Here is a 14670-nt window from a genome sequence, read left to right as displayed (position 1 = left end):
TTGGGGTATTATATGTATATGAGGATGCCCACTGTTACGCTCATGTGCACGCACACACACACACACACACACACACACACACACACACACAATCCAGTTTTTCTGGATAGGTGGCATAAATTCACACTAGAAAACAGAATCATGCTCTCAAGCTATTTATTTGGGTTCTACTTAATTTGCCTCCCAGGGAACAAAGCATTTTAATACTTTGAGATGATCCTTTACTGTTTGTAGACCATTTTAGAATAATTGAACTCATCCAGATGGTGAGATACTCGTACGAAAGCTCAGACAAGAACTATCTTATATTGACTAACATATTGGGGAAAATAGCTTAAAATAGAACCACGAAGCAAATTTCAAGTACTCTCTGTCTTATTCCTAACACCCAGTAAAATATCATACTGATATTGGCCTGGTATACTGACTCACATTGGTATACTGATATCATAGATACCTGCTATCTAGGGATAGATACCAGATACCAGATAGATATCAGGGATAGATACCTGATATCTAAGGATAGATATCTATCCTTATTCTAGGATTCTCCTGGGGGCACTTGGCTTATCCCAGTTTACTGCAGTGTGGTTGAAGATCTCAGAAGTATTTAATGTAGAGGCTCTCATGATCTAAAGGAGCAAATTCTTTTTCTAAAACCGAGTGCTTTCACTTACAGGTTTAACCTTCCCACTGTTGCTAATGTGTGGTTTTAAATTGTGGTGCTTTCATTTTGTAATTGAGACTTTAAAAAGTGTTCACGGAAGCTCCCGATTCTGCTGGAGCTGTGAACTATGGATGGGTACTCATATTCTTTTGACTGGATTGTTGTGCTTCCATAATCCAGTCAAATAGTTTTAAAATGTCAAATGTGAATTTATATGTTTTTTTCCAATTAAAAGAAAACATCAAAACTCTGAGACACTGGTTAGGCTATTTTGTTAGGTAAGGGGTAACGGTTACTGCTACCTTTGTTTTTGTTTTTATTTTAATAAAGTAGGTTATAAACTAGCTTAGTCTCTTATTGGTTTTTCCCATTTTCTGTTTAAAATTCTTTCTATTAAAAAAACTAAATAGGGGCGCCTGGGTGGCTCAGTTGGTTAAGCATCTGACTTCGGCTCAGGTCATGATCTCACGGTTTGTGAGCTTGAGCCCTGTGTCAGGCTCTGTGCTGACAGCTCAGAGCCTGGAGCCTGCTTCGGATTCTGGGTCTCCTCCTTTCTGTGCCCCTCCCATGCTCATGCTCTGTTTCTCTCTGTCTCTCAATAATAAATAAACATTAAAAAAATTTAAAACTAAATAGTGTATTTCTTTAACACCGGTTGTTAGTGATAGCCAGTTATTTCTCTTTATTTCTCCCCCCCCCCCTTATTTCTCTTTATTTCTGAGGACTGATTGGATTGTAAAGCTTTAAACATCTTAAAGATAGTGTGATATGTCACATTAATAGGCCCTGTTGCTAAGAAATTCATCTTCAATGGGCCTCCAATAAAAATGCAAGTTATTTGATCAGAGGTGGAAAAGATTACTTTCTTGTTATAGGAAACTTGGCCCTCATTCTTTAAGTGTATTTCCATACTGCTGCATACCTAAATATTGGGGGGGGGACTATTTATTTTCTATACTTTATTTTCTCTTTTTATGGATTCTAGTTAAATATAGATACAAATTTAATAGGAAATCTCTCTGGGCAATAAACTCAGTAACCAGTTTTGAGATAACTGATCAAGGTTTTACACACATATTTTATGTTCTTAATCAGTTTTTGAAGACAGTGTGTGTTTGTATTGGGCTTTAGAGTTTATAGTGAGCTTTCCCATATTATATGAAAATACTCATTTGGTAGTCTTATAACGAATAAAATGCTGTGACCATTTCTGCTGAGGGCAGCAACACCAACTCTGTGTGTGTGTGTGTGTGTGTGTGTGTGTGTGTGTGTGTGTGTGTGTGTGACATAAGTCAGATTTTCTCCAGGGACATAATTTTATTGGAGTCAAAAAGACAATGTGCTTTCTACTGTTTAGAGGTGAGTGTTATAAGAGAAAGTTTATGGTATTCCTCACAAGTTTTTCAGTGTATCCAATACTGACTGAGCTTGGCTGCACCTGACCTGACCCATCATAACTTTTTGAGCAAGAGAAGAAAGTTGAAACCTCAGAAAGAAAAGACAGAGCATGAGGGTCAAGGACTTGAAAGGATCTGGGCCATGAGCTGCAAACTGGAGTGAATTGAATCAATTCATTGAAACTTGAACCATCCTTAAGTAGTTTTTATCCATATATATATATATATATATATATATATATATATACACACACACATATACATATATATATATTTTAAATCTTTATTCACTTTTGAGAGAGAGAGTGTGAGCAGGGGAGGAGCAGAGAGAGAGGGAGAGACAGAATTCAAAGCAGGCTCCAGGCCCTGAGCTGGCAGCACAGAGCCTGACGCGGGGCTCAAACTCACAAACTGTGAGATCATGACCTGAGCCGAAGTCGGACGCTCAACCGACTGAGCCACCCACGTGCCCTGGTTCTTATCGATATTAACCCTTAGAAGAAAATCCAGAGTACTGCAGTAAAGGGCATGCACTTTCTAACGCTAGTAAACAAAACTATATAAACAGGTACTTTTTCTTTCGTTTGTTTTTCTTGATTCCTATTGAGAATTCAATCTCTTTAGTAAGTGACGTCCTATTAGTAACTGGTGCTCAGAGGTGAATCATACCACTTGCGTACATGACAAGCCATCAGTCCTCCCAGTGTGTGAGCAAACTGAGAGCAGTGGACGACAGGCTGTTCTTCAGCCTGTACTCACCACCTTTGGGGGTTTCACAATGCAACTGCAGTCAGAGAAGCAGACAGATGTGGGGACCACGCACCTGCATGATTCATGTATTCACCTTTTACGTATCAAGGCACACTGTGTGAAGGCTTTGTTCTAGGCACTGGGAACAGGCGTAAAATAGCAGAGAACATCCCTGACTGCATGGAAATTACAATCTGGAGACGAGAAATAGAAGTCAACAAGTTGATAGCAGTGGTATTTCAGACAATGATATGTACCGTGAGGAACACATCCGGGGTGAGATTAAGGAATAGATTGGAGGTCATAGTTCCTCCATGAAGAGGTAACATGAAAGGACAAGAGACCATCACATAGAGATTGGGGTCCAAAGTATACACTTAGATGTCCCCTGTTATCTGGTATGGGAGAAAATGCAAAGGCCCTAAAGTGGGAGTGACTTTGGAGTTTGAGTCTTTAGTGATTGGATTGTAGATGGTGAGGAAGAGAATACGGTGAAATGAGGTTGGCGGGAGCCAGGAAGTACAAGGTTTTGGAAGCCAGCAATTTTATTCTAAGACTAATGGGAAATCATAGGAGGGTTTTAAGCAAAGGGAAGGCATGATCTCTTTTTTAATTTAGTCAGGTGGTTGTGTGGAGACCAAATTATAGAGGGTGGGAGTGGAAGCAAAAGCAAGGCCTGAGAGGATAATGATTTGGACTAGAATGATGGCCATGGAAAGAAAGGGGTGAATTCAGGATGTGTTTAGCGGGTAGAGTCAACAAAACTTCTAGTGGTTTGGATGTGGGGTGGATGGGGGATGTTGAAGGAAAGCCCATCTTTGCTGACAAAAATACTAGATGAAAATAGTCCCAGGCACATGGGCAATCCAGAATACCCTTGGTTGTGTGGTTAAGGAGGATGAGGATCAGTTTTCTCTCTCTCTCTTTTCTTTTTCATCATGATAAGTATACTCTTTAATCTCTATCATCTATTTTATCCATACCCCACCCACCTCCCCTCTGGTAACCATGTTTATTCGTGATAGTTAAGAGCTTGTTCCTTGGTTTTCCTCTCTCTCTCTCTCTCTCTCTCTCTCGCTCTCTCGCTCTCTCTCAGTCTCTCTTTTTCCCTTTGCTTGTTTTGTTTCTTAAATTCCACATATGAGTGAAATCACATGGTATTTGTCTTTCTCTGATTTATTTCTCTTGGCACTATAACTCTACCTCCATCCGTGTTGTTGCAAATGGCAAGATTTCATTCTTTTTGATGGCTGAATAATATTCCCTTATGTGTGTATGTATGTCCATTCATCTATCAATGGACACTTGGGCTGCTTCCATAGTTTGGCTATTGTATATAATACTTCAATAAACATAGGGGTTCATGTTTCCCTTTGAATTAGTGTTTTTGTATTCTTTGGGTGAATACCCAGTAGCACAATTACTGATCATAGGGGGTAGATCTACTTTTAAGGGTCGGATTTCTCTTAATATTCAGGTCTCTAGCTCAGTAACATACTGTTCAATCTGCATGCTGAGAAGTCTAGAAAAGGGGACATAAATGTCATACTCTTCAGTGAACCAGGCTGACTAGAATATGGCACTTGGGTATACTTTATGGTGAGAGAGGAAAAAAGAAAAACCTTTCTAGCAGCTAAGATGTGACTACCACCTGATAGGTCTTGAAGTTGTTGAGAAAATAGCAACCCACTAAGCCAGAGAGAGCATTCTGGGTCAACGTGCAGTTGGCATTTTAGCTAGCACTGAACATTTTAGCTAGGCACAAAACAAACCCAGCCTCTGGCTTTGCCACCCAGCAGTCATTATCCTCAAGGTTCCCAAATTCCCCAGTCATTGACTTATAGCCACCTACCATGACTACTTTCTGTTAATCTTCATGACTGAAAAAGAGGCTGTGAATGGGGCCTGCCTACCCTTCCTTCCATAAACATATATTGATCTGCTGCTATGCATCAGGCACTGTGTTTCTTTTCTTTTAAAATATTTTATTATTTTGGGGAGAGCACAAGTGGGGAAGGGGCAGAGAGAGGGGGACAGAGGATCTGAAGCTGGCTCTGCACTGACAGGCTGACAGCATTGAGCCGGATATGGGGCTTGAACTTACGAACTGCGAGATCATGACCTGAGCTGAAGTTGGGTGCTCAACCGACTGAGCCGCCCAGGTGCGCCAGACCTGTTTCTGCCAAGAAGCTTATGGTCTTAATGACGCTATTCCTCAAGAATCAGTTGACATCATAGGGTACCTATTACAGCATTGTTTCTTCAGCTTCCATGTCCCAGACTCAACAATACATGGGCAACTGAGAGCATGGTGTTGCCTTTAATTTACTTTTTTTTTTTTAAGTTTGTTTGTTTATTTTGAGATAGACACAGTATGAGTAGGGGAGGGAAGAGAGAGGGAGGGAGAATCCCAAGCAGGCTCCATGCGGCCAGCACAGAGCCCAATGTGGGGTCCGAACTCATGAATCATGAGATCATGACCTTAGCCAAAACCAAGAGCTAGATGCTTAACTGATTGAGCCACCCAGGCACCCCTAATTTACATTTTTTAATTCAAAAGTTGTAATATGTAACACACAGGAAAGTCCATGGATTAATTATAGGGGGAGCCTCTAAGTAGCCAGTTCCAGAAGTAGAATACAACCATCACCGTATGGTTATTCTGACCTTTATGATAATCATTTTCTTGCCTTTCCTTAAGGTTTCACCTCCTATGTGTTAAATTTAATTTCTGAAATCGGTTGCTGCAAGTATCACCAAACACGAGGGAAAGCTCTGCCCATTCTTTCTTTTGAAAGGTCGAGTTTCCCTCTTCTGATATTTCCCCTTTCTTATACTCTCTTCCCATTTTCCTTCTACTCTTCACTTACAGGATTTACTTTAGTGAGACTGACAGTGGGGTACAGGGCATATGGGAGGGACATCTGTGTTGCAGCAGCAATGCCACAGAGCTACTTCGGGTTCCCCTTCACGTTTTAGGTCTTGCTGAAGCTTCCGTCTTCCTTCAGCCTCCGGAGCTCACACCTGGCATGGCCCGCAAGGAGACAGTTGCTCAGGAACAAAGCTCTTGTTGAACTGGTAGAAGATGAGGGAATGAAGCTCTAAAGTTCAGAACTGTTCCCCCTCTGCCCACATCTGGCACCAGCTCCAGCCGATGGCTCTTAACAGCCTGTCATATTGTCATATGGTTAATGTGAGAAGAAGTTTCTATAGATTTCTTCTAAGCGGTGGGGGTAGGGGAAAGCAATCCCCACGGTCAGTTCATACAGCATCTTAGGTTCTCAAAAATCTCTCAGCCCTGTAGCACGCTTTCCACTTACACACATTTTTCATTGTTTTAAAGGGTAAATAATGCTTTTCTGGACCGACTCCAAGGCAAAAGTCAACCAGGTGGCTTCGAGCACTTTGGAGGCCATTGGAATATGAATAGTGGTAACAGCTGGGTGAGTTTTTTCTTGTCTCTTAAAAAAAAATCTTTGAAAGTTGAAAAGTAAAAACAATGAGAATTTTAAAAATATGTTGGGCCTTCTCCCAAGGTATTATTTTTTTGGTGTGCTGTTCAGCTGTGTGATGGGCAGTCAGCCAGGGTGATTACTGTAAATTCCACAATAGTTTCTAGAGAGAAGGAGAAAGTCCAGGTTTCAGCTCTGGCCAATCACAATAAAAAATGACACCTGCCCTTTGCTCTCAGGGTAATTGCCTGGACTGTAAGGATTTTTTTTTTTATCACCCCTTTCCCAGACCCTACAACAAAAACAAATGAAAAAAAATTTTTTCAAGAAGACTTTAAGTGCAATATGGTTATAAAAATAGTAAGCATTCTCTAGTAATATAGTCTTTCGGTGAAACTACCACATCAAAGAAACCAGTATTTAATTTTTCACTACAAAATGATTTTTAAAAAACCCTACAGCAAAAGGCACTTTCTGAGAATGAAATGTCTTTCTGGATTTCTGTGAAGAAAACATTGCAACTGTGTTGTAATATGTGTTTAATGTGTTTTGCGTGCACAATATATCATTGAACCCACACCAGATCTTCTGAATGTATGATTGCGGGGTTTGCAATGCATACAGAATCAAAACTAACTATAGTGGGTTTTATAATTTAATTTAAGCCAAGTACATATGTACCTACTAAAAGAAATGGAACAGGTAGAGATCTTTAAACTGGTAAAATACAACAAAACAAGTGCTTGCTGGCCCGGAAACTCTAGAGATCACCCTTTAATAAATATTTGATGGACAAAAGATAATTTTTGAGAAGACAATCTGTTGGAAATCTTATGGATGTTTTCTTGAAAGGCGTTTAGTAGTTAAAATTGATGGATAGATCTAACAGTTCTCTTCAGTGTATACACTGGGCATGTCTTTCCATGACGCGTGCCCACGTGTATCATTGTGGCATTGAGAATAGGGACAAGATGGAAGAACAAGAAAAGAATCAACACACAGTATCTTTCCATCATGAATTACAATTTACAAATTATTGACTTCCTTGTAAGAATATGTGAGTAGGAGTCATGTGGAAAATGGGGCATTGTGAGTGAGTTTGAGACGTTATCCAAATTCGTGGAATTTGTATGTCGTGAAACACGACTGGAAGTTTGATTTTGGACAGGACTTGGGAACTCTCTGCACGTTCTCTCCTCTACCTACCAACTCTCAAAATTTAGAAACTACTTAGAAAAATACCTGGGATTGCGGGGAGGATAATGGGAGAGAGTAAATGAATACCACATGAACTGCCGTTAAGGGAATGAGAATTTGGGAATCTGGTTCACCACCGACCATTGGTAGGCCTTATGGAAGTGAGCTCTGAATCTCTGCTTAGATTCTTCATGGGTAAAAAGAAAGGAACATGATTTTCTCATGATAGGAGTGAAGGCTATTAAAGTTTCCTTAGTAGGACAATCAGAACCAAGTCCAAAGTGGTTATCGGCTCTTCCCTTACTTGAAGGAAGCTGTGACAAAGATGAGAGTTTCTTCAGGCTCCCAACTCCACCTCCCTATAGACATCCTTACCTATATGCCTGTTTTTCCTTGGAGACCAGATTCTTACTCCTCCACCTACTGAGGGACTTTGCTCTAATGACACTCCCCTCTCTTCCGAATCATCCAATATTCATCTCAACTAGAAAAGTCCCATCAGCATAAAATAGAGACACAAATTATATTGATATCCCCCTCCCTCTTGCTACTGTTCTATTTCTTTGTTCCTCTTTCAAGCAGAACTCCAAGAGGTATCTGTCCTTCAGCTTTTCTAATTTCTTTGTTCCCATTTCTCTTACACTTATTTAAATCAGAATTAAGACCTTCTCCATCCAACCATAATGCTCTTGTCATGGTCATTTACAATGTCCACATTACAAAGTCCGGTGGTTATTTTTCAATCTTCGTCTTTTGATGTACCAGCATCATTTGTCACAGCGAGTCATTCCCTCCTCTCTGAAACTGTTTACTTGGCTTCTGGGGCACTCGTCTGTCCTGAGTTTCCACCAACCTCAGTGGCTACTCCTTTTCATTCTCCTTTGCTGAATCCCCTGCATCTTGTCCTCTCACCTTTGGAGCACCTCAGAGATCCACCTTGGACCGCCTTCTGAATTTTATGTTCACTTAATACCTTGGTGGCCTTATTGGTTATCATTACATTAAATACAATTTTTGTGCTTATTACTCCCGTGTTTCTTTTTTTTTTTAATTTTTTAATGTTTATTTTTGAGAGAGAGAGCAAGCACATGAGCAGGGGAGGAGCAGAGAGAGCAGGAGACACAGAATCTGAAGCAGGCTCCAGGCTCTGAGCTGTCAGCACAGAGCCTGACCCAGGGCTTGAACTCGAGAACCGTGAGATTATGACCTGGTCATACTAAGTGTCATACTTAGTCAGACACTTAGCCGAATGAGCCACCCAGGCACCCCTTATTACTCTCACATTTCTAATTCCAGCCTCTACCTCTTCCTTGACTCCAGACTTGCATTATCGATTTGTCCACGCAACATCTCTACTTGTATGTCTAATGGACATTTCAACCTTCACATGTCTAAAACTTGGTAGGACGTGATTGTCCTACTAAGGAAACCTTTGATCCGCTCTACCCAAAGGCTCCATCTGCTCTCTTTGCTGTTTATATAATGGTACAACCCATCTCACATCTCATAACTGATCCATCAACAGATCTTTTTTTCTTTTCCTTCAAAATATATACAATCCAGTAGCTTCTCACCACTTCCACCACTATTACCCTGCTTCTAACCTCCATTATGTTTATCTAGATTCTCGAAAAAGTCTCCAAGATGGTTTCATTGCTTCCACACTTAGCCACTTAGAACCTATTCTCAATATAAGAGTGATCCCTTTGGAACAGAAGCCAGATCCTGTCACTTTCCTGCTTGAAATACCCCAGTGGCTCCCATGACTCTCTAAATCCAATGGAGTAAAAGCCAAAGTCCATATAGTCACCTACGGGGTGCAACCTGATCTAGACCCCACTTTACCCCACTGGTGCTCTCCTGCCACTGCCCTTCTTTCTCATTCCTCTCAGCCATGCTAGTTTTCTTGCTTCTCTTTGAAAACTTAAGGACCTGGATGCTTTCACCTTAAGGCCTTTGCACTGGCTGCTCCTTCTGTACCTTTCTCCATGTGATTTATTCTCCAAGCATTTTGTAGAATTCCACCCCATTGAGGTTTCCTTGGCCATTTATTTAATGCTGCCACCTGCGCCCTCATCCCTGGCTCTAGCCATACGTTTTCCAACCTCCACTTCCTTTTCTCTGGCACTCTGCAATTTCTTACATCTTTCTAATATTATTTGCTTATATGTGTTGTTGACTGTTTACTCTTAGTCTCTCCCTGTGATAATGCATGTTCCGTATTGTGTCAATCAGGGTCCTTTGATTGTTTTGCTCACTGATGTATCCCAAGCATAAAACAGTAATTGGAACTTAGCACAGGCACAAGGAAACAGGTGGCTGTGATTGAAGGTTGGCCAAACAACAAAGATTTAGGACCAAATGATTTGATATATCAAAATGCTTAGATACAAAATTGAAAATAGCTATGTATAAAACATTCAATGGACCAAATTTTGGATTTGAGACAATAAGGGAAAACAAGAGACAAAGACAAACAAAAAGATTTGAAAAAAGAACAAAATAGAACTTCTAGGAATAAAGAAATTTAATCTTTGGAATTAAAGCACTCAATGAACTCATCACAATAAAAGGAATTCGAATTAGGAACTAAATCAAAATACCATTTCTCATCTATTATTTTGGCAAAAGAACAAAAGTTTGGCAATATACTCTGTCTGTTGGCAAGGCTGTGGGGATAAAGGTTCATTCACACACTGTTGTTGAGAATTCAAAATGATGTAAACACTATCTAAATTAATTTGTCACTGTCTTTTCATAAAATAAAAACCAGACCTAGACATATTGCAGAAAAGTTGTACGAAATGTTGAAGGAACAGATAATTTCAAATGTCTAGAAAGTTTTCCAGATAAATGAAAAAAAGAGAAAATATTCTCTCAAAGGATTAAGCAAGTGAATATAACTTGAATCAAAATTACACAAACACTATACAGAAAAAAAATGTATGTAAGCTCACTCATAAACAGATTGAAAATATCACAAATTTTGACAGATTTATACAAATTAAAAAACAAAAAAACTGAGATGGTTTATCTCATAAATTATAGGAAAAATACCATATGATCATCTCAATAGATACGGGAAAAAGAAACAACTTGATACATTTCAATACTCGTTTGTGGTAAAATTGCTAACAAAGGAGGAAGAGAAAGGACATTTCTTTAGCTAATAAACTGATCGAAATTCTATAATAAAAATACATCAAAAGCATTTCCTTTAAATCATATATAAAGGTTGAAAGGAAAAGAAACATTTATAATTAATAGATGATACAATCATTTACTCAGAAAATCTGAAGGAATTGATATTTAAGTTATTAGAATAAACGAGGCGCCAACAATGTTGGTAGATGCAGGATCAATATGTAAAAACTCACTTCATTTTTATACATTGTGAATAAACAAAAAATTTAATAAAAAGATAAACCAAAAATGCACATAACCTTTAAAAATATATATAAATTTTTTATAGAAAGACCCTAAGGAACAAATGAATGAAGAAGTTATACCTTGTTTAATGGGTAGAATAGGAATGAGCTCTCAAATTATCTATAGATTTCATTAAATCCTAATCAAAGCAAAGAACCAAGAATAGCCAATTCACTCCTAAAGATAAAGAAATATGTATGGGGACTTAGTTAAATATTTAATATTGTCTGGAATTGGCCCAGGTGGACCCAGCCATTTCTGGAATTCTGATGTATGACAGAAGGCAGAGCACATCATTGGGGGAAGATGAACTGTTTAACAAATTGCTGGCAGGACAAATTGAGAACCCACATGGCATTGTAACCAGTTAATTCCAGGTGGATTAAGGCTTATAAGTAGAAATGAAGACTTTTTAAATTTTAGAATAGACTACAAAATGGAGGATTTTGTAAGACCCCAGGTATAAACCAAAAACTAATGATAAATATGCATTAAAATGAAACATCTGTTCATCAAAGGACACCGTACAAAAGAAAGAAGAGAAGTCATATATGAAGATTTTGTAAATAAGTGGACAAAACGTTAGTATACAGAGGTGTTTAGACTGTGTCATTTATTTAGAAGTTGGTTGCTGACACTTGAGCTACCCTGGGAATGATCGAGAAGAGCTCACAGATAGGGCTTGGAGGAAATACTGGAATCAGTAAAAGGCTCAAAAAGAAGAAAAGGAAGAAGGCAGAAAATATGACAAAACAATAATGAAAGCCAAAGAGAGAAAAACTTGATTTTTGAAACATCATATAAGCACTTAAGTAGTAGGCCTTTAATAAGTATATTTTGGGTAGACAAATGAGATTGATCTTTATCTTTAAATCTTTAACATTTAAGTCACATTCTTCTCATATTGCTTTATATATATGTATTTTTTCTTTGATAATTTAAAATTGCTGTTACATTTAAAAACATTTTGGTTTTCTCGACCCCTCTACTTTTCATGAGGTACGTAGGGTAGGATGTTAAAAGAATCACTTCAAATTCTCTTTGATGTCAGTAGGTGAGACCCTTTGAAATGCTGTGGAACCCTAAATCCTATGTCTTCAAGGGCATTTGAGCATTTGCCATGACCTATGAGGCAACCTGAGATTTTAGTTTCCCAGAATGTTAGAACAGCAATAGTCTGAATGCCAAGTGTAACTTGGCCCCAGCATTCTGGAAGCCTGATGGAGAATTCTTGATCGTTTGCACATGGTAGGGGGCAGAGGGAACTCATTTAGTCCATCTCCCTAACTCAAGGTCCCCTTAGAAGTCAGCTCTCTGCTGTATAATATGGCGCCATTCTACTCCATACATTTCCATTTAAATTGTTCTGCTTCACACTGTGCTTGTCCTGTCCTTGCTGTAACTATGGAGGTGGGTGACAATATTTGTGAACACTATTATTTGTGACCTATGTTAGCCTATCTCTAAGAACACAGCTGATGAGCTGTCATTCAACAAGCCATTACATTGTTGACAGAGACTATTTTGTGAATCCAATGCAATGGGACTTGAAAATTAAAACATGTCACTGGGACATTAAATCATTAAAAAATAGGCATTAAACTCAATATAGTAAGAAGAGTATTCTTTGAAGGAGCTTCAGATTGGACTTTAAAAGGTTTTGAATTTTGTTTTGCTGCTTGCACTAATTTTTGTTTTCTTTTGCTTCCAGGATGTATGAGAAATATTTACTTACATCTGTCCTTTGTCAACGGACCTTGAAGAACATCACTCAGTGCTTTTCCTTCATGCTGCTTTGTTTATCCTTACTGTTTTCACCTTGACTTCAACTGCCCACTCACTCAGCTGATCACGTGGAAATGACCCGTTTTCCCCTGTCATTATTTACACATGCTTGCAGGAGCTGATTGCTGAGCTCATACTTAATTTCTACTTCCAGTGAAATGTTGCACTGTTTTTCTCATTGGTTTCACATCTTATTGGAAGTATAATTACAGCCATGTTAGTAAGATGAAAAAGGAGGGAATCATTTGCTGCTTTCAGGTGTATAAGAGCTATATGGGTGCTACAGGCTTATCTCTCTGAGTAGCTAACTCTTACGTAATTCTCAGATCAGGTTTGGGGAATCTTGGGCATTTTTTTGGATTTTAAGCTCTACTTAATCCAGGGTACAAACTTTAGAAAAAGATAAAAAATAAATCTTTTATATTCTTTTGAACATGCTTTTAAATAAATTTTGAAATACTTTTGTGTAAATGGTTTGTTTTATTTTTAATGAAAGGCTCTTGAGTTTTTCTCTCTTGATGGGTCTCATTTTTATATTCTTCTTCATAGTTCATATAGATTAATTGTAAGACCTTAATCACTATCGGATATGCCTTTGGTCTTGATTTACTTACTAATATTGTTCCTCTGCTTTTTCATAGCGGTTAATTCCCTGAAAGGATGTTGTTTATATGAAAATCAACTAGATACAGATGTAGATACAAAGTGTGCTTTATAGGTGTTTGGGAATCCTGTCTTTTCTCTATGCAACCTATTTATTATTTATGATAGCTAATTCAGTAGGCTTCTCTATTCTACTTTTATGACCTTTAACCAAGTTAAAAAACCTTAGAGTGTAAGAATATTGGTTTTCCATGCTTTATGCTCTACCCCACTCCATGTTATATAGGAAAGCATTGCATTTAGTCTTAGAATGAAAGTTGGAAGAGCAAATAATTTTTGCAGGTGGGCAATTAATACTGTTTTTTTAATGACGGGTAGTTGACATACAATGTTATATTAGTTTCATGTGTATAGTTTAGTGATTTGACATTTGTATACATTGCAAACTGATCACCACAATTAGTCTAATTACCCTCTATCATCTCGCAAAGTTAATACAATATAATTCAGTATATTCTCCATGTTGTACATTCTGTCTCCATGACTTACTTATTTTATAATTGCCAGTTTGTGTTTCTTGATCCCTTTCGTCCACTCCCCCATTTCTCCAAAACTCCTCTGACAACTTCTAATCTGTTCTCTGTATCTGTGTGTTTGGGTTTGTTTGTTTTGTTTATTTGTTTCGTTTTTAGGTTCCACATACAAGTGAAATAATGCAGTATTTGTCTTTCTCTGACTTATTTCACTTAGAATAGTGCCCTCAAGGTCCATCCATGTTGTCACAAGTGACAAGATTTCATTCTTTTTTATGGCTGAGTAGTATTCTGTTATATACATCTACCACATTGTCTTTATCCATTCATTCATTTTTTTAAAGAATTTTTTTAATGTTTATTTATTTTTGAAGGTGAGAGACACAGAGTGTGAGTGGGGGAGGGGCAGAGAGAGAGGGAGACACAGAATCTGAAGCAGGCTCCAGGTTCTGAGCTGTCAGCACAGAGCCCGATGCGGGGCTCGAGCTCACAAACCGCGAGATCATGACCTGAGCCGAAGTCGGACACTCAACCAACTGAGCCACGCAGGTGCCCCTATCCATTCATTCATTGATGGGCATTTAAGCATTGTTTTCATATCTTAAAAAAAATTTTTTTAATGTTTGTTATTGAGAGAGGGAGAGAGAGAGAGACTGTGAGCAGGGGAGGGGCAGAGATGGAGACACAGAACTCTAAGCAGGCTTCCAGTCTCCGTGCTGTCAGCACAGAGCCTGACACAGGACTCAAACTCATGAACCGTGAGATCATGACCTGAGCTGAAGTCAGACACTTAACCAAATAAGCCACCCAGGTGTCCCTCTTTTCATATCTTGGCAATTGTGAATAATGTGGCAATG

At 38.6% G+C, this 14670-nt stretch overlaps 1 protein-coding gene across 3 annotated transcripts in view; it reads left to right on the top strand.

Annotated features, from left to right (window-relative positions):
• EPSTI1 (epithelial stromal interaction 1) overlaps nucleotides 1-13148 on the top strand; it is a 98687-nt gene extending 85539 nt beyond the window's left edge. For all 3 annotated transcript variants that reach the window (XM_019447459.2, XM_019447457.2, XM_019447461.2), the window contains 2 exons: nucleotides 6158-6257; nucleotides 12604-13148. In XM_019447459.2, the coding sequence (XP_019303004.1) occupies nucleotides 6158-6257; nucleotides 12604-12612 (109 nt within the window). In that variant the 3' untranslated portion in view covers nucleotides 12613-13148. The remainder of the gene's footprint in view (nucleotides 1-6157; nucleotides 6258-12603) is intronic.
• The last annotated feature ends 1522 nt before the right edge of the window (nucleotides 13149-14670 follow it).

The sequence above is a fragment of the Panthera pardus genome, unplaced genomic scaffold (assembly GCF_024362965.1).
Source record: "Panthera pardus isolate Hobbes unplaced genomic scaffold, ASM2436296v1 HiC_scaffold_1, whole genome shotgun sequence".
Classification (NCBI taxonomy): domain Eukaryota; kingdom Metazoa; phylum Chordata; class Mammalia; order Carnivora; family Felidae; genus Panthera; species Panthera pardus.
This window is presented reverse-complemented; position numbering and strand designations above follow the sequence as displayed.